The following is a 24222-nucleotide window of genomic DNA, read 5'->3' as shown; positions in this document are numbered from 1 at the left end:
GCAGCGTTTGGCCACTATGCTGCGCTCAGAAGAGCATTAGAAGAGCCCTGACACTGGACACAACACAATTCAAACACTCAGCATTTACAGCCTCTCTTGCTCTGTAACAGCACTTTTTAAAATCGTGAATTAACTTTCTGTTTTAATTTTTTAACTTTTCTCATTTCATTTCTCATTTATTGACTCCTTTCAAATCTAATGCTTTAATTAATGTATTTAAGTCACCCTTATCCCACAACAGGGCAGTGAGCACACTCGCCCAGAGCAGTGGGCAGCCCTATCCGCAGCACCCGGGGAGCAGTTGGGGGTTGGGTGTCTTGCTCAAGGAGACCTCAGTCATGTGCTGTCGGCTCTGGGGATCGAACCGGCGACCTTCCGGTCACAGGGCCGGTTCCCTAACCTCCTTCGCTTCTATTTTCATTGACCTTTTCTAAAAGCCTCTGGATTTTCTCTTTTGTGAAGCACTTTGAAGGAAAGGTGCTATTTAAATAAACTCGCCTTGCCTTTAACCTTTTAAAAAGGCCAGAGCCCAAAGTTTTATTACACAAAGAGCAGGTCAGCCAGTTTTCTTTGAAGTCCCTGTAGTTACTGTGTAGTAAGCCTTAGTAGGCTTATTAGTCCATTAGTAGGCTTACACAGAGCTGGAGTCCGTGTCACTGAATTAGAGCAGAGTGAGTATTCACACACACACACACACACACACACACACACACACACACACACACACACACACACACACTTTATCAGCAAGAGACTTCACATCCTCACAGACAGCTTTTATTGAGCTGAGATCAGAGTAAACCTCTGTTATTGTGTTGCCCTCTAATGGTGACGTCCTGAAATTACATCATTCAAAACTCCCAATGAGTTCTCACACAGGAGTGCACACTCCCCGGCCACTTTATTAGAAACACCTATGTTGTGCTTCCATACACTGGTCAGTTTATTGGAAACACTTCCATGTGCTTCCTGTCACTGGCCACTTTATTAGAAACACATACCATGTGTGTCCATACACTGGTCACTTTATTAGGAACACCTACCTTTGTATTTCCATTTAGTGGCTACTTTATTGGAAACACCTACGTTGTGCTTCCACCCTCTGGCCACTTTATTGGAAACACCTACATTGTGCTTCCTCTCACTGGCCACTTTATTGGAAACACCTACCTCGTGCTTCCTCTCACTGGTCACTTTATTAGGAACACCTACCTTTGTATTTCCATTTAGTGGCCACTTTATTGGAAACACCTACATTGTGCTTCCACTCACTGGCCACTTTATTAGAAGCATATATGTTGTAACAATACTACTACACTACTACTACTACTACAATTAATAATAATAATAATAATAATAATAATGTTATTAGTTATATTATTATTATTGTTATTTGAATCAAAGAAAGAACATACAAATGAAGAATCCAGCTGGTCTGTTAAATGTCCACTGTGGCCGATTGGTATGGAACAAGGTTAATATTAATACCATTAATACTTTTTATTACTTACAAATATGTAGAAGTGTATACTAAAATATACTAATAATTTAAAATAGAATAATATTAAAATCGTAATGATACAATGTTAAAATAATGTTAGATTAATAATTGTTATTGTGTAATGATGACAACAATCAGTACTGTAATAATAATGATATATTAATCGATGCAAAAATAGCAGTGTAGTAATAGTGTAATGTCCATATGATAAAAAGAGACAACATAATAAATGATCATGTAATAATAATGACATATAATAACATAAATAGTATAATAATGGCTATGTAATAATAATATATAGTGTAATTGTCATGTCATATTTATAAGTGATAATTTGATTTTATTCTCAATATTTGCTTTATAATCTATAATGTGATAATGCACTTACAATACTAGATAGTTTGCTAATAATAATAATAATAATAATAATAATCATCATCATCATAATAATAATGGGCAGTATAATAATGACTACATAATCATTATGGATAGTGATATAGTGACATTTCATAGCATACTAACTACAGTGTAATAATAATTCATAATGTGATAGAGACAATAAAATAACTAAAAACAACTCACCAATGATGGTTTAATAATTTGTAGGGTAGTAATGATGTTAAATGGACAATGTAACATAGATGTTAGGATAATAACATATAGTTTAATAATGATGTAATAACAACATAAGATCATGGATAGGGTAATAATGCTATAATTGTAATATATATGGTATATGATATATATTTATCATATATAACAACAACAACAATAACAGTCATAATAATAACAACAACAACAATTATTATTATTATTACTGCTATTATTATTATTATTATTATTATTATTATTATTAATAATAATAATAATAATAATAATAATAATAATAATAATAATAAACATATTATTATCATAGTTGTTCTTCTCCTTCTTGTTGTGGAAAATAAAAAATATTAATATTAATATTAGCAATTTAATTTTTACATTTATTTTACTATGAATAATTTACTGTCAGTTATTCTTAGTTACATTACATTTTAGACAATCAATAACTTTAGTTTAAGAAAGATGACAAGTGTTTATGTAATTACACTGATACAGTTTTATGTAGTACAATAATCAATAACAACCACAAATAATATTTTTTCAAAAAATATATTTTTTGAGATTTTTTTCATTCAACCTTCACTAGAGCTAAAATATTAATACATCATCAATCAAAATTATTAAGAAACAATAAACAGTTTAAAACAACACTGAATAAAAAGGAAATAATTTTACATCATAAAAATCCATCAGATCTCACTATTAACAGAAATTTCACAAGAAAAGAATTCTGTAAATAAGTAGTTAGCTTTTAATATCCATAAAAATGACTGTGACTTTATCATGGCATAACTTCTTATTCTACTCAAAGTACTAAACTGTGAATAAACCATCAGTTTACATTTGATGTTTAATTGATAATAGTTCAATCTGCACTGTATCAGCTAATTTATCAGTTATCAGTTTCACTCTATAACTGTATCAGTTAAAAATATAATAATTCATAAGACACAATTACATAAAACATGATTTTACTAATCATAACTTTTATGCAAGCTCTCCTATTACTTATTCTATCCAATAATTTAATTATTAACATTGAAGTAAAAATTTAAAAATAAATACATTAGAATTATTATTATTATTATTATTATTATTATTATTATTATTATTATTATTAGTAGTAGTAGTAGTAGTAGTTTGAGTGAAGTGAAAAAGTACCTTCCTATCAAATACTATTAATACTTTAAAACTATTTAGTAGACATAATTTTAACTAAATAAATAACTTACTTTATTATTCCATGTATTTATGTATCACATCTGGGAGAAATAATAGTAAATCAACTAATACATCAGTTCCTGTAGGAGGGCAGGAGGCCATATTCAATGGAAACTGCCCCCAGGTGTGCGGGGGTGATGGGGGTGGGGGTGGGGGGTGTGGGAGGTGGGGTCATAAAGTCATAAAGTCTACGTCAGTGCTATCAGCAGAGAAGGTCAGGCTGTAGCTGGCAGTCTTCACTCAGGTCCACTGGAGGAAGCTACGCACACAGGTACAGGTGAGAGGTAACAGGTGAGGAGAACCGCACAGTATGAGCTGGAGCCCTAAGGTGGCACCATGTACGTGAGTTACCTGTTGGAGAAGGACGGCAGCATGTACGCGAACTCAGGGAGACACCCCGGCCTCAACCTGAACCCTCAGACCTTCGTCCCCGCTCCTCCTCCTCCTCCCCCACCTCCGCCTGCGCCTCAGTACTCGGACTTCACCGGATACCACCATCATCATCATCATCATCATGTGCCAGGTGTGAGCAGCGAGGCTCAGACTGGCACCTGGAGCCCAGGTTACCCTACGCGAGAGGACTGGGCGCCCTACAGCACAGGACCTGCTCCACCTGCCCCGAACCCTGGACACCTGGCCTTTAGCCCACCTGAGTTTTCCCCAGTGCAGCCCCCTGGGCTTCTGCCCCCAACAGTGGGGCAGCTTTCCCCCAGTGCCCCCCGCAGGAACCCCTATGAATGGATGAGACGGAACACAGCGCCTCCTAACCCAGGTAAAGCAGCACAGGTAGATCAGCCCAGGCACAGCTGTTAACCTAATCCTAACCACCTCACCAGAACTCAAATGCATGTAGAGCTACACAGGTACTTTACGCAGGTAGAGGTAAGACAAGCAGGGCTAACCAGCTAGAGTAACTCAGATAGTGCTAATCTAGGTAGAGCTGACCCAAATAGAGCTAACTCAATGAAAGCTAATCCAAGGAGAGCTCGGCCAGGTAGAGTAATTCAGGTAAAGTTAACCCAGATACAGTAAATCAGGTTGAGATAACCAAGGTAAAACTAACCCAAGTAGAATAACTCATGTAGCATTAACACAGGTGGGGTAAATCATGTAGACTTAACCCAGGTAGGCAAAACTCAGGTACGGCTAGCCCAGGTAGAGTAACTCAAGTAGAGCTAACCCAGGTAGAGCTAACCCAGGTAGAGTAACTCAGGTAGAGCTAACCCAGGTACAGCTAACCCAGGTAGAGTAATTCAGGTAGAGCTAACCCAGGTAAAGTAACTCAGGTACAGTTAACCCAGGTAGAGTAATTCAGGTAGAGCTAACCCAGGTAGAGTAACTCAGGTAGAGCTAACCCAGGTACAGCTAACCCAGGTAGAGTAACTCAGGTACAGTTAACCCAGGTAGAGTAATTCAGGTAGAGCTAACCCAGGTAGAGTAACTCAGGTAGAGCTAACCCAGGTAGAGTAACTCAGGTAGAGCTAACCCAGGTAAAGTAACTCAGGTACAGTTAACCCAGGTAGAGTAATTCAGGTAGAGCTAACCCAGGTAGAGTAACTCAGGTAGAGCTAACCCAGGTAAAGTAACTCAGGTACAGTTAACCCAGGTAGAGTAACTCAGGTAAAAGTAACCAAGGTAGATCTAAACTAAGTGAAACTAATTCAGGAAGAGCTAACCCAGGCAAACCTAACCTAGGTGAGTCAGGTAGTGCTAAATGAAGTAGAGCTAACTCAGGTACAGATAACTCAGGTAGACTTACACAAGCACAGTACCACAGGTAACACAGGCCACACAGAATGAAGCACAGGTAGAGGCAAAGAGCTGTAATGTAAAAAGTAGACATTCATATACTTTTTTATTTGTAAGGCAGGTGAGGGAATTTGGTCGAAAACATCCTCTAAACTTTGCATGTTGAGGAAAAATAAACAGTGTAAATAACGGGGAATAAATGTTAGTTGTATTTGATATGGAACTGATATGAAATCAGACTTTAAATAAAGACGGTCGGCATGTGTCAGTTTAAACGGTCAGTGTGAGAAATGTTCACAGTCCAGCTGATTTATTGGAGCTGATAGTTAAACTCACCGGTCTCTCAGGTTCAGTTTGTGGCCTGATTTAATGACCTACAATACACGTCATTTTTCATTGATCACAAATGATGCACATTTACAGCCACAGCTACTTTCTTTACAGGTTATATTACTGCAAAAGTAGATCGCTTGATGTTAATCTGAATAAAGTGGGTCCACTGTTTATTAAAACTCCAGTTTATTTCATCAGAAGGTGAGTTTAATAAACGGGGTAAAGAGAAGAGATTAGATCATTTAAGCCCCATCTGTTTTCTGTGATGAGGAAAAACCCCACAGAACTTGTTCTGATTGGTCCGAAGTCCTGACATTTGGTATAATTATACCTACAAGGAACATCAGCAGGAAACAACAACAAATAAACATTAGATTTGTTTGATTACATGTCATTTTTATCATTTTAATCACAATTAAATGTGGATTTTCTATTGTTTGGTTGAAAATCAGGAGTCTTATGTGTCCAGAACTCTATATTTAATGATAAATCGTATTGATAACTGACACTGATTATTCAAACGCTGATCTCACCTTTTAGCTGGAGGGTGTGAAAGTTTTTTAAAGTGTATTCAGAGTTCGGAGAACAAATGCATCAAATTTAAACACATTGGTAGCATTTCATTCGAGGAGGACAGTGTAATGCGTTTATTAAACCTGTCTAGTAATTCACCGGCCACTCACTAAATTATTAAGCAGTAATTAGAGTGGCTTAAGCACTTTCGAAGGATTTGAGTCTTGGAGATCAAAATCTTCTGCACAGCCCGTTCAGTGTTCCTTTATATTCTTGTTAAGCCAATAGCTGGTAATTAATTAATCAAGCCAACTATTAATTACTTTCTCATCACTACTTCGTTAAGGATTGTTATACTGTAATACTGCGATACATTGAGCAGGTCCTCTAATGCTCGGATTAAGCCTTATTGCCAAGAAGGCCAAGAAATAAAATACAATTTAAATGTATTTCTAGTTATAGTTTTAATTTTTGGTTCATATTGCGTTACATATGATATGTATCATGAATGTGGATGTATCAATAATTTTAGCTTGAAATTAACCTGTGCCCTTTGACTTTTAGAAGTAAACAATGGTCAGATTAAAGATATAAAGATATTTGTGTGTTTGTTGTGCTTGATTTTAATGACTGTAGAGAATGAAATGTGTCTATTGAACGGACACTTTAGCCATTGGCCAATCCGAGTTCAGCTTTTATACGCTAGACGTGTTGATGTTGATATACAGATACTGATGTAATGTTGATGTTGATGAGTAGATTGCGTAGGTACTGATGTGTTGGTGCTGTTTTCGTGGCAAATTTATAATGTAGTGTTGATTATATACCAAATATCAAAATATGGCGTGAATAAACTAGCGCGAGCATGTTTTATATGAAAAGCACACAGTTCATAAAACTAAAGGTTAACAGAAACCAAAAAAACTGGAGTTCCAAAAATAAAAAGTCTTCAGTTTGTAGGACTTTGATCCAAATTTGCTGATCTTCACTAAGTTTACCTCAGAAACGCATAAATATACAAGCAGTCATGTGTGTTCCTAGATCTAGAAACAAAAAAGTACGATTATCATGTTTTACAGTGCAGTTCTAATTACTAAATATGTACAGATCAACTTTAAGTGCATTTTGTTTTGGCTGTTGTCACTTGGCAGCCAATCAGAGGGCTAAACATGTCATCTCACAGATACAAAGTCCTGAATATGTGACAGCACACGTTCAGTTCCAGCACTGACTTTTTAAAACTTTGAAACTTTCGATAGCAGATTTTTTTAGTTTTAAGGAAAAAGAAATAATTTTCTTGATTTTCGTGCTGAAATACTATAAACAACTTCTGGAGGGTGATGCGGAGAACAGCTGAGAAATGTGAGTAGTGCAGTGCAATACGGCTCGTACCACCGATGAGAACATAAAGTGAAAAGTCCACTGACGGAGCCGAGAAACATGATCCCAGATCTGTACACACAGAAAACAGAGGCCTTCCCTGACTTTTACAGCTGTTAAGTGGTGAATTGCTCAGATTATTCCTTTAAATTGTTTTGCTCTGTATGTTTTGTTGATTTTTCATTACAAATGTGTTTTTCTAGTTTCTAGTTCTTGAGTTTTTATGCTTTTGCATATTGCTGATGTCAGAAGAAAACCTCCTATCTCCAAAATTGTTACTTTACAGGAGAAGGAAAAAACCTACTTTACTTATAATGTAAATCAATGGAACCGGCCTTTTTGCCAAGCCATTTTGGACCGTTTCGCTTGGTCCATTCATCATGAAATTTACAAACAAAGTAAAGGGCATCAGGTATTTTCAAATTATGTCAAAATATGGAAAACAGCCAAAATGGAGATATGAGGTTTTCTTCTGATATGAGGTTTCTTCTGATCTTAAACACTAAACATTTGTATGAATTACTAATGTTACTGTAAAGCTGAGCTTGGGCTGAATGTGCACTCTATCACTGATTTATAGTCAAAAATATACTGGGATGACCAGTCAATCACTTTTAGTCACGGGTTTGAAAGGGGTAAGCAGTGAGCAGGCAAACTGTGTGCTTTTCATATAAAACATGCTCACGCCAGTTTATTAGTGCTATTTGATATTTTGATATTTGGTATATAATCAACACTATATTATAAATTTGCCACGAAAACAGCACCAACGCATCAGTACCTACGCAATCTACTCATCAACATTACATCAGGCCAATGGCTAAAGTGTCCGTTCAATAGACACATTTCATTCTCTACAGTCATTAAAATCAAGCACAACAAACACACAAATATCTTTATATCTTTAATCTGACCATTGTTTACTTCTAAAAGTCAAAGGGCACAGGTTAATTTCAAGCTAAAATTATTGACACATCCACATTCATGATACATATCATATGTAACGCAATATGAGCCAAAAATTAAAACTATAACTAGAAATACATTTAAAATGTATTTTATTTCTTGGCCTTAGTCGCAATAAGGCTTAATCCGAGCATTAGAGGACCTGCTCAATGTATCGCAGTATTACAGTATAATAAACCTTAAGGAAGTAGTGATGAGCAGGTAATTAATAGTTGGCTTGATTAATTAATTACCAGCTATTGGCTTAACAAGAATATAAAGGAACACTGAACGGGCTGTGCAGAAGATTTTGATCTACAAGGCATCCATTTTCTGGAAAGTGCTTAATAAACTTTCATTTTTCTCATTTCTGAACATAATTCTCTTGGTAAACTGTTTCTGCACCTGCTCTCGTGTTGAAAGTGAAGTTTGTGTTGATGATGGTGCTTTGTGTTCAGGTTTATCGGTTCAATCTGGAGCCATAAACGCTAACAGAACAGCAAACACACTCTACGGTATTAGAGTCTTCAGAAATGGCTGATTTATTGCTGTATGAAATGTTCATTTACACAAGAAAGACCGTCGATTCAAGTTAACCTGACTAATTCATGATCTCGTAAGAGTAGAGCACTGCAGCCAAATGGAAGCCTTTTATAGCAGCTGGGCTGTTTGAGTTTACCTGCTGCACAAGTGTGAATCAAGTAACTATAATTCAAATATGAAGTTATTCATGCTTGAACCTGTTAAGCAACTTTGTTGGTTATAAGTTTGAACTGTAGATCATCGTAGCTGAGATCCACCAAAACACACTGTCAGCGTTCTGCAGCTTTAATACAACAAAAGAACAAAGTAAAGCAAAGAGGTGTGGCTTTCTTTAACCCCTAAAAAGGCCAGGGCCCACCGGTGGGCCCAAAGTTTCATTACAAACATCTTTACCCTAAAAATATCTCAAACATGTGATGAGCCTGAGATTTTAAGGTGTTAAGGAAGATGATCCTGCAATGACTAAAGCATCGTTTACCTGCATTTATGCTATGTTCCCTGAAATTTAACATCTGACATTTTAAAAATATATTTCCATGTACTTTGTTTACTGTCTTTCAGAAGGGAAATGTAGGCTTGGTCGTATTTGGACATTTATTTCATGAGAAATTGAGGACAGAAAGTTGAATATCAAGCAAAATGTCCAGCATAAAGCCAACTTTACTGCATTATCACAGAGAGAGCCATAAGACTGTGTGAATTTCAGGTTGAGCTTGAGTTTTTTTCGGTGTTTTCCAGATGAAGCTGAATGTGGTTCACAGCACATCTTCTTTATTGGATGTTATTTTATTGGTTTCTGGCTGATTTTGGTTTGTTTAGGTGAAAAGCTCAATGACAGGTTTAGAGGTTTAGGTTTTGATGTAGTCCTGTGGTCGCTCTCTTCTTCAGAGTCTGCAGGTCAAATACGATCCTATAGAAGTTATCCAATGTGTCCATTTTCTGTTGTTGGTCAGCAGAAAGATAGTGCCATTGGAACTAACGGTTGGACTATCTTATCTAATTGTCCAGAACTACAGAAGCCTCCGCAGACGGCAACGGCTCTTTTCAGTAGACGCACTTTCAGTTCCTCAAAGAACCTGCAGACACTCCACCAAAGTTCAGTCTGAGAAGCTGGTTGATGATTTTCTGAAGTGATTAAACCCATTCAGTGGTGTTGAGGTCTGGACTCTGGGGCGGTCAGTCCATCATTCAGCTTCTTTGTTCCGTGTGTCCGTCTCCTTTTCTCAGTGAGGTTCTTCTTGATCAGCTACACGTCCTTTCAGACCCACAGCACTGAGTGGTCTTCTCACAGTGGAAGGATGGACAGAAACACCTATGGATGTTTTCAGATCTGAAGCAGCTTGATGTTCTCCTCTTTCTTAAAGATGAAAGCTTTAAGTGCTGTTTATGTGATGGGGGCAGTTTAGGGGTCTACCAGGTCTACGAAGAGCTCACCTCAGCTTTTCTCTCTGAACTGTCCACCTGAGGAGATGCTCTCCAGCCTGGATGGTTCTATCTGCTGTTTCTGTTTTTTCTTTTCTCTTATCTGTCCTCTGTTTTGGCATTTTATTTACATTTGATTTGACGGAGAAGCGGCTTAGAAAATGGATGGATGGATGGATGAACTGCACTCTGTAGTTCTACAGTTACAGACTGTAGTCCATCTGTTTCTCTGAACCCTGTTCTTCAGTGGTCAGGACCCCCATGGACCCTCACAGAGCAGGTATTATTTGGGTGGTGGATCATTCTCAGCACTGCAGTGACACTGACATGGTGGTGGTGTGTTAGTGTGTGTTGTGCTGGTATGAGTGGATCAGGCACAGCAGTGCTGCTGCAGAGAAACAGATGGACTACAGTCTGTAACTGCAGAACTACAAAGTGCAGCTATACAGTAAGTGGAGCTGATAAAGTGGACGATGAGTGTAGAAACAAGGAGGTGGTCATGATGTGTCTGATCGGTGTATATATATATATATATATATATATATATATATATATATATATATATATAATTGTACTTAAGAGAAATTATGAATATGACAGGTGATTCAGAGCTTCTGAGAAGTATTGGAAACCCAACAATCACATAAACATCCATTAATGAGGAGAACACAGTCAGGCACTGTTATGTAGACCCATTAATATTTACAGTATGAGTTTGTTGACATGCAATACTCTTTACTCTTTTGAAGCTGAATTGAATGTTTCTATTCAGTCGGCGTCAGACGGCAGGATTATTGAGGTGATGTAGAGATAGAAAAGCTGAGCAGATTACGCTGCTTTTTGGTTCTCCTCAGGTGTGACGTTGACAAACGACGTCTTGATGAATGTTAATTCTCATGAAGGACTTTAAGTGTGTGTGGAGTGTTGATTTATGTAATAAAGGCGGTCAGAGTGATTTAGGACTGTTTGGCATTGCCGTCCTAAATGACCGTTCTTAATGGGCTCAGTTGGTTCAGACGGGTCATTTCTAACCCAGATTTAAGCTCCATTATCTTGTTGTCCCAGACGGGAATTTTACGGCCGGTGTTACAGATTAACTCCGCTCTGAGGCCGTTCAACTTTATCATATCCACACTTCTCAATCACGTTGCATTCGTTTGAAACTGAAACATCTCAACATCTCTGACCTCCGTGGCCTCAGAGCCAATGATCGAGAACAATAAACCACCTGATAATCAGGTATCAACACAAACAGTAAACAGATCATCACAGCACAGTGGACGACATCCTTCACCATACGGAGGAAAAAGGGGGATGAAATGGTGGCACTGAAAGTCAACACAACTCTTCAACTACCGGAACCCCTTAAAATCCCAGGCTGATGACAGACTAAGGCTTATTATTCAGTAACTGCAGGGATTTCAATGCAAACTGACTAAGCTATTCTTAAGCTACAGTCTGGCTACCACTTTAAAACAAGATTACCCTTATAAAGTGGTCATAAATGGTTGAAAATCAGGTTATAAAGACCTTAAAATCATTAATGAGCATTTAAACCACAGACATAAAAAGAGTAACAGTGACCTGTTTGCTTAATGGCTAACTCACATTCATTTATACTGCTAAACCTCAGATTTTTATGTTTAACGATCTTAATTTGTCTTCTCCAACACATTTATTAATGTGTTATAACTGCTTATTAATGGTATTTAAAGTGTTTATGACGATAATGAAGATTAGATTAAGATTAAGAGACCCTTATTAGTCCCACAACAGGGAAATTTCACCTCCGCATTTAACCCGTCCGTGAAGTGAAACACCACATACACACTAGTGAGCGCACACACACTAGGGGGCAGTGAGCACACTTGTCCGGAGTGGTGGGCAGCCCTATCCGCAGCACCCGGGGAGCAGTTGGGGGTTAGGTGTCTTGCTCAAGGACTAGGTTGGGGGTTAGGTGTCTTGCCTCTTCCTACATTCTATTGAATTGTTTCTGCCTCACAGTTCACTGAAATAAGTGGAGAAGCCGGGATAGTGTAGAAGTGTAGATTGGAAACTTCAATCCATACCACATTTATGTTTGTACGTAGAAGAGGAGATATTTGAATGAAGTCTCAAGTCTAGTTTTGCAGAAAGAAAAAACTGCTTTGCTGTTTCTTGGTCATGTTTTTGCAAACAAAGTCAGAAGTGCATACAGAATGTTCATCAAATATTACACTAATGTTCTGTTACTGTGTAATAACTGTGTAATAATATAATTATATTCATGTAATTACGTAAATTGAACGTATAGATATTAAACAATGGTGCTTTTAGAGTTACAAACATTAAAGCCACATCCCATTACTGTAGCTGGTCGGGACGCACGTCTCTGAAGGCATACTGCCATAGGAGGAGCTCTTCTACGCAAACAGTTAAATTAGCGCAGATAGCTCATCACAGCAGGCGCCTGGCTGAATGAATGTTAACTAGAGAGATTAAGAGGTATAATGAGTGTTTCTCAGGCTCACAGGCGAACGGCCTAATGACCCACAGTTCCTCCCTTCGGCTGGCGTTCTCCTCCTCCTGACATACGCTTTAATGTTTAACCCAGCTGCTGCAGGAGCACTTAAGCTTCAACTCTGCTGCTGACAGGCTAAATGGAGTTTGATATACGGAGCCAATCCAAAAAAGGCTCAGGACATGTTGCCCTGCCTCTTTATGTGTGTGCTTTTAATTACGGCTCTGATAAATGGAGCAAAGACGTGGCACAATATGTTCACTGTGTAGTCTTTATTTCCCCAAAACAGAGAACCTCATCTGAACGCTACACCTTTCCATACAGTCAACATCCACTTTTAAATAGCAAACAGTGAAGCACCAGCCTAAACCCACATTTATTAAACGTCAACCTGAAGCTAAACCACTCGATGTTAAACCTAAACAATGTCTCATTAAACATAAACCTGAAGCATTGATGATTTTACATTAAACCTAAATTATATCACATTTGATCTAAATCTAAAGTCTCATATTAAACCTAAACCTAAACTATCTTACATTAAACCTAAACTTAAACTAACTTGCAATTAACCTAAATTATTTCATATTTGATCTAAACCTAAATTCTCATATTAAATCTAAACTCTTATATTAAACCTAAACTCTCACATTAAATCTAAACTCTTATATTAAACCTAAACTCACACATTAAATATAAACTCATATTAAACCTAAATTCTCACATTAAATATAAACTCTTATATTAAACCTAAACTCTCACATTAAATATAAACTCTTATATTAAACCTAAATTCTTATATTAAATCTAAACTCTTATATTAAACCTAAACTCTCACATTAAATCTAAACTCTCACATCAGACCTAAACCTAAACTCTCACACTAAACCTAAACTCTTACATCAAACCAAAATCTAAACTATCTCACATTAAAGCTAAACTCTCATGTTGAACCAAAACCTAAACAAACTCGCATTAAAACTTAATTATCTCTCATTTGATCTATCAATCTAGATCCAAGTCTCACATTAAACCTCAACTCTTACATTAAACCTTAACTCTCACATTAAATCTAAACAGTCATATTAAACCTATACTTAAACTATCTTACATTAAACCTAAACTTAAACTACCTCACATTAAACCTACACTCTCATGTTAAACCAAAACCTAAACTATCTCACATTCAAACTTAATTATCTCTCATTTGATCTATGTATCTAAACCTAAAGTCTCAGATTAAACCTAAACTCTCACATTAAACCTAAACTTTCACATGAAACCTAAACTCTCGCGTTAAACCTAAACTATCTCACATTAAACTTAAAATCTTACATTAAACCTAAGCCTAAACTATCTCACATTAAGCCTAAACCCAAAATGATCTCAGCATAAACCTAAATTATCTTACGTTTGACCTAAATCTAAAGTTTAATACTAAGCTTAACCTAAACTTAAATCTTACATTAAACCTACAGCTAAACTGTCTCACATTATAAGATAAACCTAATCTCTCACATTAAGTCATCATTCAAAGTTTTATAGTAAGGATTTATATTGCTGCTGTACGTCACTGTGTACTGTTTGTATTTATATGAATGATATTGTTTTATGTTTTTTTATCTTTGTATTTACGTTGATGTCAGAACTCGGTGAATAACGACACTGATTCAGAATTTTGTTTTCGTTCTTTGTTGTTCTCTTGTCAGGTGGAAAGACCAGAACCAAAGATAAGTACCGGGTGGTCTACACGGACCATCAGCGCCTGGAGCTGGAGAAAGAGTTCCACTACAGCAAATACATCACCATCAGGAGGAAAGCAGAACTGGCCACAGCCCTCAGCCTTTCAGAGAGACAGGTCAGTCTGGGGCTTCCTATCAGATTAAAGCAGTAGTCCCATTTCATTCATTATCCCCTTGACTTATGTAGAACTTCCAGACAAGCTACACTGATGCTTTATCTCTTGAAATTGTTCATCAAAACCATCAGTTGATTCCTTCATCACTTCCTAATTACGTTGACAGTTAAACTGACATGTAAGGCCTTCAGTTTGGCTCCTGAAGTCCTAACCACTGAGAGAGCTGACGTGATCGTATCTGCCTAGATACCACAGAGAAAACACCACTGATTGGATCATTCTCTTTTGGTTGTTTCAAGATTTTAACCAATTTGTTTCCAACAACAACTTAACAATGAAACAAGAGTTCTTTAGAGTGATACCAGAGAAGAACCACTTTTGGTTTCCTACAAAAAAAATGTTTCTGTTAATGGGACACACATGAAGTTCCTTTAAAAGGTTAGAAGAACATTTATATAATTTATTTGTTATATGTGGTTGGTATGGTGTAGTGGAGGAGTGGGTGTAGTAGTGGTACAGTATAGTGGATAACACCTCTGCAGGCTGCGCTGTAGACTGGGGTACCCACCCTAAACTACGCCAAGACTCCAAACACTTCCTTCACCTACCTGTGTAAGCCAAATGCTGTAAATGTAATTATTGTTATTATTACTTTTATAGAGGTTCTTTACCAGTGTAAAGGTTCTCGGCAGGGCTTTGGTTGTAAATGATGAAGTTGTGGAGCAAGTATTACTGTATCCAGCAAGTCGATGTGGTAGTAGAAGGACCTAAAACCAAAATATAAGTAAATAAATAATAATAATAATAATAAAAATAATAACTTTTTGTAAAGTTATGTACTTCCATAACATTGGATATTAGAACCTGTGTGTCATAAGGACTAAGTATCTTAAGGACTGAGCGAGCGTTTAATAAAAGGTCAATAAAAGGACGCGCAAACAGCAGTGGTGATATGATTGGGGGATAGAAATAAGCCAAATAAATATGAATTTAAAAAGTATGTGACTCATTTAAAATTCTATGCTGATCAGTCAAAATACTAATTTAACCAACAACCTTTAGGGTGAGGTGCTTGTTAAGGGTTTCAAAATCAGAATGAGACAGAAGCTCATCAAATAAAAGAAAAAAAACTGAAAACAGTTGGTTTATTCAACAATTCAACAGATATAAAATAAATACTATCAATTACCCATTGGCTCATTCAACCTGAACAGATTTAAAAACAAACAAACAAAAAAAAGAAATGCATGCCAAGTCGCTCCAAGCAAGCTGAAGTTTTTGGTCAGTGGACGGCAGATGTTCATTAGATTAAGTAGCAGCTGGCTGCAGGTTTGGCCCACCTGCACATGTGTCTTGCTCAACCCAAACAGCCGTCCTGGCGTCACTACTGCCCACAGACCAGCGGTTTAGCTCAGTGTTACCAAAATCTTTGGAAGGATGAACAATCACAACAGTAGTGGCGCAACTGTGGGTGATAAACAGCACCCGTGTTGTTTTTATTACCCTTTATTACATCTTTAACATGCAGAGGTTCTTTAACCTTTTAAATATTTTCTTCAGACTCACGCATCTCATTTAAATGTTAATGTTAAATCTTAATGTTAAAAAGTTTTATTATAATACCTACAATACTAGAATACAACCATGATCATTCTATTGATTAAAATGAGCTTAAGATTGTATATGTGTACATATTATATAGTGTATGTATAGTTTTTACTTTCCAGACGTAATTAGATCTTTTCTCTGAACATCATTTCACCTTCAAATGATCTGCTAATCCTACAGGTTCACTTACTTTTACCACGTACAGATCTGTAATACTGGATCATTTCTAATATTTTTGTTTAATTTGCTTCCCTTTGTCTATTTTTAGGACTTGTATAATTGCACTATTTACACCCTCAGACCTTAGTCTGTATGTGCCTTATGTCACTTTAGTGTTCATTTCAGGACCTTCTTATATTTATATATATATATATTTATTATTCTATTTTTCTACAATTAATGTTTATTTTTATGATTAGTGTTTAGTGTTTTTTTAGTGTCTATTTAAATTCACACTTTTCCTGTTTAGGGGCAGTCGTGGGCTGGAGGTTAGGGAACTGGCCCTGTGACCGGAAGGTTGCCGGTTTGATTCCCAGTGCTGACAGTCCATGACTGAGGTGTCCTTGAGCAAAACACCTAACCCCCAACTGTTCCCCAGGTGCTGCGGATAGGGCTGCCCACCGCTCCGGGCAAGTGTGCTCACTGCCCCCTAGTGTGTGTGTGTGTGTGTGTGTGTGTGTGTGTGTGTGTGTGTGTGTGTGTGTGTGTTCACTAGTGTGTATGTGGTGTTTCACTTCATGGATGGGTTAAATGCGGAGGTGGAATTTCCCCATTTGTGGGCTTAAAAAAGTATCACTTACCGTCTATTTCACGTTATTGCTACACCATGGGGTCTGAGAGTAGCACGGTTTCTATATTCTGTATGTCCTGTATTATTGACAATAAAGCTGACTTGACTTATATAAAATATGATGAAGTGTTGGTTCAAATTTATGCAGAAATCTAGAAAATTCTAAAGGGTTCACAAACTTTCAAGCACCGCTGTATTAATCTTTCATAAGCCAATAGCCATAAAAAGTAAATACTGTTGAAATTTGCCAAATATATTCTGTTTTATTGCATCCGTGGTCCAATCTCTGACCATTTGATTGTTTTGTTTTTCGGGTTCAGGTGAAGATTTGGTTTCAGAACCGAAGAGCCAAAGAGAGGAAGATCAATAAAAAGAAGCTCCAGCAGCCTCAGGCAGCGTCCACCACCACCCCCACCCCCCCCAGCTCAGCCATCCCCAGCAACGCAGCTATGGTAACCAGCAGCAGCGGCGGCCTCGTATCGTCCTCCATGCCAATGACTATCAAAGAGGAGTACTGAGAGAGGCGGCAGCTTTAAAGCGATAGTTCTGGAACATTCCTCTGGTTTCCCCCTTTGCTTTAAATGAACTGTATCAGCCAAATGTGGCATAGCTAACAAGTAATAGAGCACCCCACCAATTAGCATGATGCTAACTGCATGCCTAAATTATCACACGTGTTAGCGAAGTTGACTTCCTATTCGCCAACTTCTTCTTTTGTTTCCATTCTACCGTAAATGGCACAGCAGTCACACTGAGCAAGTTTACCTGCACTCAATAATCCGATAACTGCACAAAATCAGATGTTGTCATTAATCAGATCAACGCATTTACATGATCTTGAGTAATCAGATAATGGGGAAACTCTGCGTCTACAGGAGTCAGGCAGTAATCAGATTTCTGCTTTACAGACAGCCAATAAATAATAATTAGTAATTAATATTGTGCCGCTTTACCTGGAAATATGAACAAACATCATCTAGAAGACGAAGAAAATTTGAACCCTTTATTTTGTGTTTGGTTTCAGCGCCGCTCCAGCTGTGTTTTGCTGCGTCTCGCGACATCCACTGTCTGATCTCGCGCTTGCTCGGACTGAGAGAAAGAAATCAGAGTAAGAGTTCACAGCAGTGAGAAATCTGACTGCTGAGCTAAAATCCAGCCTCTTCACGAGATTTCTTAATCAGATTAGTAGATCAGACTATGGTGATTACGTGGCCATTTGAATGGCCGTATAACTTCAGAAATCCGATCAAGATCAGATTACTGAGTGCATGAACACGCACCCATTGTGGTGGAGTGGAAAATTTGAAAAAGAAGCCAACAAGTAGGAAGCCAACTTCAGCTTCAAGCCTCAAACCACGTGGAGCTGTCAAGCAATCTCCAGCATTCACATTAAGGGGAACGCCTGTGAAAATGTTGTCTATCATTTTAATGTCCGACTGTACACCCGCCTGGCCCGCTACAGAGGAGTTGCTCCTCGTTTTGAGCTTTACTGACCGCTGAGAAGTCCCACCTGAGAACACTTGTGCTTAACCATGAAAAGGAACTGCAATAAGCTGCGCATTCTGCGAAAAAGTTGAAACCTATCAAGAGGAAACTTCAAAAGAAAGAAAAGTGTCGCTATGACGGTTTATCGTTTGTCATTTTGCCTGTTTTTGTTTGTGTTGTTGATAATACTTTTGCGCGACTCATTCAATGGGCGGAAAAATTTTGTAAATTATTTTAATTCAAGTGCTGGAACCTAATGTGTGTATATTTTCAAAGTAATTTGTAATAAAAGCTTTGCTGTGGATCTGCTGCTTGTGCAGGGTTCATTTTTAGCTGAGCTACATTCCCAAACATCGTGCTTTCTGCTCCGACACGGCATTAATTCAAACGAGTGGACCGAGAAGAGATAGAAGGAGGGAAGCAGAGATAGAACCAGCAGTGCTGTGGTTCACGCAGGAGTCCGGCCTGTTTGCACAGCGTAACGACATGGCTGGATAAGAGACAGTTGCATGCTGGGTAAGAGGAGAGTCATTTCAATACTGATCCTGGTCTGGTGCTCTTATCAGCGCTGTGGTGGAGAGAGAGATGCAGGAGGAGCAGCAGGAATATCACAGTTCAGCGCTGCCCGAGTAAAGCCTGTTTACCAACCAGCCAGGGCGCGGCGTCCAAAGGGCAGCGAGACAAGCTTCAGAGCAAACAGAGCACCACGTCCCATCTGCCCATCTGAGAGAACCTCCCGCTGACGCTCACTGACGAGAAAGTCAGACTTTACAATGTTTTAGTACCAATAATCATGTTTCTTTATCCTGTTTGCAGTAACTGACCTTATTAAAGCCTAATCAGGTTTTTATTCAGAGCAAAACAATATCATGTGTAAATATTTGTTGCTGCCAGTGCTACTTTTATTATGAAGCCAAAGGACACGCCTACTTTATCCCCTTGTGATGTCAGCACTCGTCAGCACTCAACCCTTTCAGCGGTTTGAACCACATTTACACCAAAAGAGTTTAAAAGGAGCTTCTAAGAGTATTTTGGACAAAAAAATGGTCAATTAATTATTGATAAACCTCACACTGAGGAAGACACTCTGAAGAACATGAAGCTGAGTGCTGAAGATGAATATGCACAAAGCATCAGTGAGGAGCTAAGTTAGTGCTTTATGATGAACAGAAAGGACTGTCCAGTAGGAATGTACATCACCTCTTCTGTTCGGCTGGCTTGACCTTGAGGTTTAAGTTTCCTGGTTAACTGAGAAATTTGCAGAGCAAGTAACAGTGAGAGAGTTAAAGTTGAAAAGAAGGCCCTGAAAACGTCATTCGATATTTTTAATGCAGTATAAAACAGAGACTATTGCCCTGTTAACTTAGTAATCGCTGTTCTGTGGACTGAAATGTTTACAGAAACTAGTTTACTTTAAGTTAACGTGGAATCATTTGCAGCAACACATTCCAAAAAAGTTGGGACGGGGGCCTGTTTACCGCTGTGTTGCATCACATATTCTTTTAACCACAGTCTGTAAGTGTTTGGGAACTGAAGAAACGCTGCTGTAGTTTTGAAAGTGAAGTGTTTGCCATTCTTGTTTGATGCAGGATCTGACTGGTTTCAGCTGCTCAGGGTCTCTTTTGTCAAATTTTTCATTTCACGATGCCAAAATGTTTTCAATAGGTGACAGGTCTGGACTGCTTGCGGGACTGCACCTGGACTCTTTTACTATAGACCAGTGTTGTTGTAATATATGCAGAATGTGGTTTGCCATTGTCTTGCTGAAATAAACAAGGCCTTCCCTGAAAAAGACGTCATCTCGATGGCAGCAGATGTTGCCGAAACCTACATTTGTTGTTTAGCATTAATGTTGCCTTCACAGATGAACACGTCACCCATACCATGTGCACTAATGCTCCCATACCCCATCATGAACACTGGCTTTTGACCAGTGCACTGATAACAAGCTGAGTGGTCTTTAGCCAGAGGAGGAGGAGGCAGTTTCTATTATTTCCAAAAAAAATGGTATATTTTGATTCATTGGACCACAGGACTCTTTTCCACTTACCCTCAGTCCATTTTAAATAAGTCCGGGCCCAGAGAAGGTGGTAGCGTTTCTGGATCTTGTTTATATTTGGTTTCTTATTTGTGTTTTAGAGTTTAACAGCATTTGTGGATGCAGTGATGAACTGTGTTCACAGACAGTGGTTTTCAGAAGTGTTTCTGAGCCCATGTAATGATTTCCACTATAGAATCATGTCTGTTTTTAATGCAGTGCTGCCTGAGGGCCCAAAGATCACGGCCAGCAGATACTGGTTTTTGGTCTTGTCCCTCACAGACAGAGATTTCTCCAGATTCATGTTATGTAGATGGTGGAAGGCAAAAGTCTTTGCTATTTTACATTAAGGTACATTATTTGTGAATGCTACACTATTTGATGGTGCAGTCTTTCACAGATTGGTGAACCTCTCCTCATCTTCACTTCTGAAAGACTCCGCCTCTCTGAGATGCTTTTACACACAATCATGTTACTGACCTGTTGTCAATCAACCACCAGGTGTTTTTTTTATCATTACACATCTTTACCAGCCTTTTGTTGCCCCCTCGTCCCAACTTTTTTGGAACGTGTTGCTGGCATCAAATACAAAATGAGCAAATATTTTTCAAAAAAACTATAAAATTTTGGTTTGTTGTCCTCGTCTTATTTTCAATTATATATAGGGTTTAAATGATTTGCACATCATTGCATTTTGTTTTTATTCACATTTTGCACAGCATCCCAACTTTTTTGGAAATGGGGTTGTAAATAGAATGGATTGTAATCTATGTAATTTTACATTTACAGCATTTGGCTGACACTCTTATCCAGAGCGACTTACAATTTGATTATTTTTTTTTTACATAGGTAGGCCAAAGCGGTGTTAGGAGTCTTGCCCAAGGACTCTTGTTGGTATTGAACCCCAGTCTACAAGGCAGAGGTGTTGCCCACTACACTAACCAACCACGTTACTGAGTAATATTTTATAGCTGCAATGCTGTAGAGCTGAATTTAAAAGTTTCAACTATAAAAACATTTCTCTCATGTCATTTTATTTAACCCCTTAAAATCTCTGACTTATTACAAACTAAAGCCATAACTGCAGGGACTTCAGTGCAAACCTTATGGAACCAAAATTAAGTCTATGACCACTTGTTTTGGCACTTTTTGGCTTTCAACCCTATAAATTTCCAGACTGATTACACAATAAGGAATATTATTCAGTAACTACAAGGAAACTGATTGAGCCATTCTTAGGCTATAGAAGTGTGTACTAAAACTCTGGGGCCCCTGGCAGGCCCTGTCCTGTTAAGCGGTTTAATTATCAGGTAACATTTTTAATTTTGTAAATGAAATCTAGAAGTATTTTTTTCCTTTTATGCTCATCACACAGTCATTGATTCAGTTTATCTATAAGCAACTGTTTAAATTAAGTTAGACTGAAATATGTTCTCCTGGAATCTTCAAAAAGAACCCTTCCTTCTGAGGAGCAGCAGGTTCTGCACCAGAACGGAGGAATGTTTCAGTGGTATGGGGTAATTCTTCTGAGAAACTCATTTCCTGTCTCTGATCATCACACATGCATGCTAGTAAATCGTAAATGACGCTGCTGCCAACCTTTGGTCACTGCTGGGCGTGTCGACCCAGAAATAAACTCTAATCCAGAACTCAGAACTTCAGTAGATCCACCACACAGACTCCAACTTTAACTCTGTTTGCTGTAAATTCATTAAAAATGTCGAGTTTAACTGTAATTTAACGCTGGTAATCAACAATATAGTGGACACATGAGGAAAATCGTTTTATATGGTCATTTCTATCCATCTATCTATCTATCTATCTATCTATCTATCTATCTATCTATCTATCTATCTATCTGTCTGTCTGTCTGTCTGTCTGTCTGTCTGTCTGTCTGTCCATCTAGCTATCTGTTTGTCTGTCTAACTGTCTGTTTATCTATCTATCTATCTATCTATCTATCTATCTATCTATCTGTCTGTCTGTCTGTCTGTCTGTCTGTCTGTCTGTCTGTCTGTCTAGTCATGGCGACCCCTGGTCCCTATCACCACTGTAAAAACTGAGTATTTACCATCAACCATTTTACAGCCAAACTCCCTGGATTGGACTCTGCAATTAAGAAAAAAAAGAAAGAAAACAAAATCAAACAAACAAAAAAGAGAACAAAGACAAAGAGAACGCTGGAATTCCAATTTTAAAATTCATTCGCAACGATGAACAGATAAAACCAGCTCAAATCAAAGAGTAGAAGCTCATTAGAACATTCTTTTCTTTTCTTTTCTTTTCTTTTCTTTTCTTTTCTTTTCTTTTAATTTCTTTTCTTTTCTTTTAATTTCTTTTCTTTTCTTTTATATTCATTTCTTTTCTTTTCTTTTCTTTCAAATCATTCAGGCGTGTAACAATTTACCCTGAAAACCTGATTTCCAATAAGGACTGTTTAAAGTGCCTTACTGACCGGTGCATGGAGTATCTGGCCAGTTCTGTGTTTTTGGCAAACAGAGCATTAACAGTTAAACAGCAGGATGGAGCTTTTCTTCTCAGGAGGCCATAAAGTTTATTAGGGGAGCACGTCATAAAGACATCCTCACCACAGAAACACAAACATGCACGCTACAGCCGTTCCTAACGGACGGACCTGCGGAGAGAACATTAGAGCACATTAGCGTTTCACCATTTAACCCTTTAAACAGTGAACACGAATCAACCACTAATTAATGAGATTCAGTACTTTGACAGTAACTCATTATAATAGATTTACATCTAATTAAACACATTTTCATTTGATGTGATTTTCTGCGCTTTATTTTGAGAGTGATAGAACTTTAGAACTTCACATAAGCGATGAAATTATAGCTTTAGATTGAAGCTCTTACTGTAGTCGTCAGATTAATTATGAATTTCTTCAGTCAAGGCATGCGCTGGATTCTCTGCGCTGAAAGCCGGCTGCCCGGTCAGTGGACAATCTTACTTATATAGCTGCGTTTATGGGGCAGTTTTACCATAAACTCTCATTTACAATAGACCCCCCCCCCACAATATCCTCTATAATGGTGAGATTTATTCTGAATAAACACTAAAGCTGTAAAGTAATCGGATCACAATAGAGCTGTAGCTGTTTAAGTGGCCGAGCTTGGGCGGGTAAACCTGTTAATGCACACTGCTGGCATTTCATCATAAAACTACACATACCACCACAGCATTATACTACACCATTTACATTAATGATAACATCATAAAAACAATAACAGATCACATTTTACACTAAGGCCTGCAAAGATCACTAAATTATAAAGTGAAAGATTAATACATGATTCATTATGTTGCTAAATTATTAGCTACTCATCATTGACATGTTAATTAACTGTTTATAAAGCATTAGTTATTCATTAATAACTGATATACTGACCTTTGATATACTGGTATACTTACTATTTACTAGTATTTTAGGGCTGTTCATGGAAAATGTAGTTTCTCATTAGTTTATAGTATATTTAACTATATAACTATGTAGTAACTGCTGTTTATTACACTGATAATCAACTAATATGAGAACTAACAAGTTCTTATGTGAGTCTCATTAACGATCTGTTACTATCAATAACCATTAATTATGCCTGTACGTGTCTCTCCAAGAGACAAGCTTCACTCCTGATCACATCTATAAACTCGTCATTAAGACTCGTTATGAGTTCGTTATGAGTAATTAGTACTGAGCATAACAAGTAATAAG

The 24222-nt window shown here is 37.7% G+C and overlaps 1 protein-coding gene across 1 annotated transcript; it reads left to right on the top strand.

The window, feature by feature from the left end:
• The first annotated feature begins 3567 nt into the window (after positions 1-3567).
• Positions 3568-18758, top strand: cdx1b (caudal type homeobox 1 b). Its single transcript, XM_017719582.2, has 3 exons — positions 3568-4100; positions 14423-14571; positions 17290-18758. The coding sequence occupies exons 1-3, from the start codon at positions 3665-3667 to the stop codon at positions 17485-17487; spliced, it is 783 nt and encodes a 260-aa protein (XP_017575071.1). The 5' UTR covers positions 3568-3664; the 3' UTR covers positions 17488-18758.
• The last annotated feature ends 5464 nt before the right edge of the window (positions 18759-24222 follow it).

This window comes from Pygocentrus nattereri, chromosome 16 (assembly GCF_015220715.1).
Source record: "Pygocentrus nattereri isolate fPygNat1 chromosome 16, fPygNat1.pri, whole genome shotgun sequence".
Taxonomy (NCBI): domain Eukaryota; kingdom Metazoa; phylum Chordata; class Actinopteri; order Characiformes; family Serrasalmidae; genus Pygocentrus; species Pygocentrus nattereri.
Note: the sequence above shows the minus strand (reverse complement) of the source record. Positions and strands in the feature narration are given on the sequence as shown.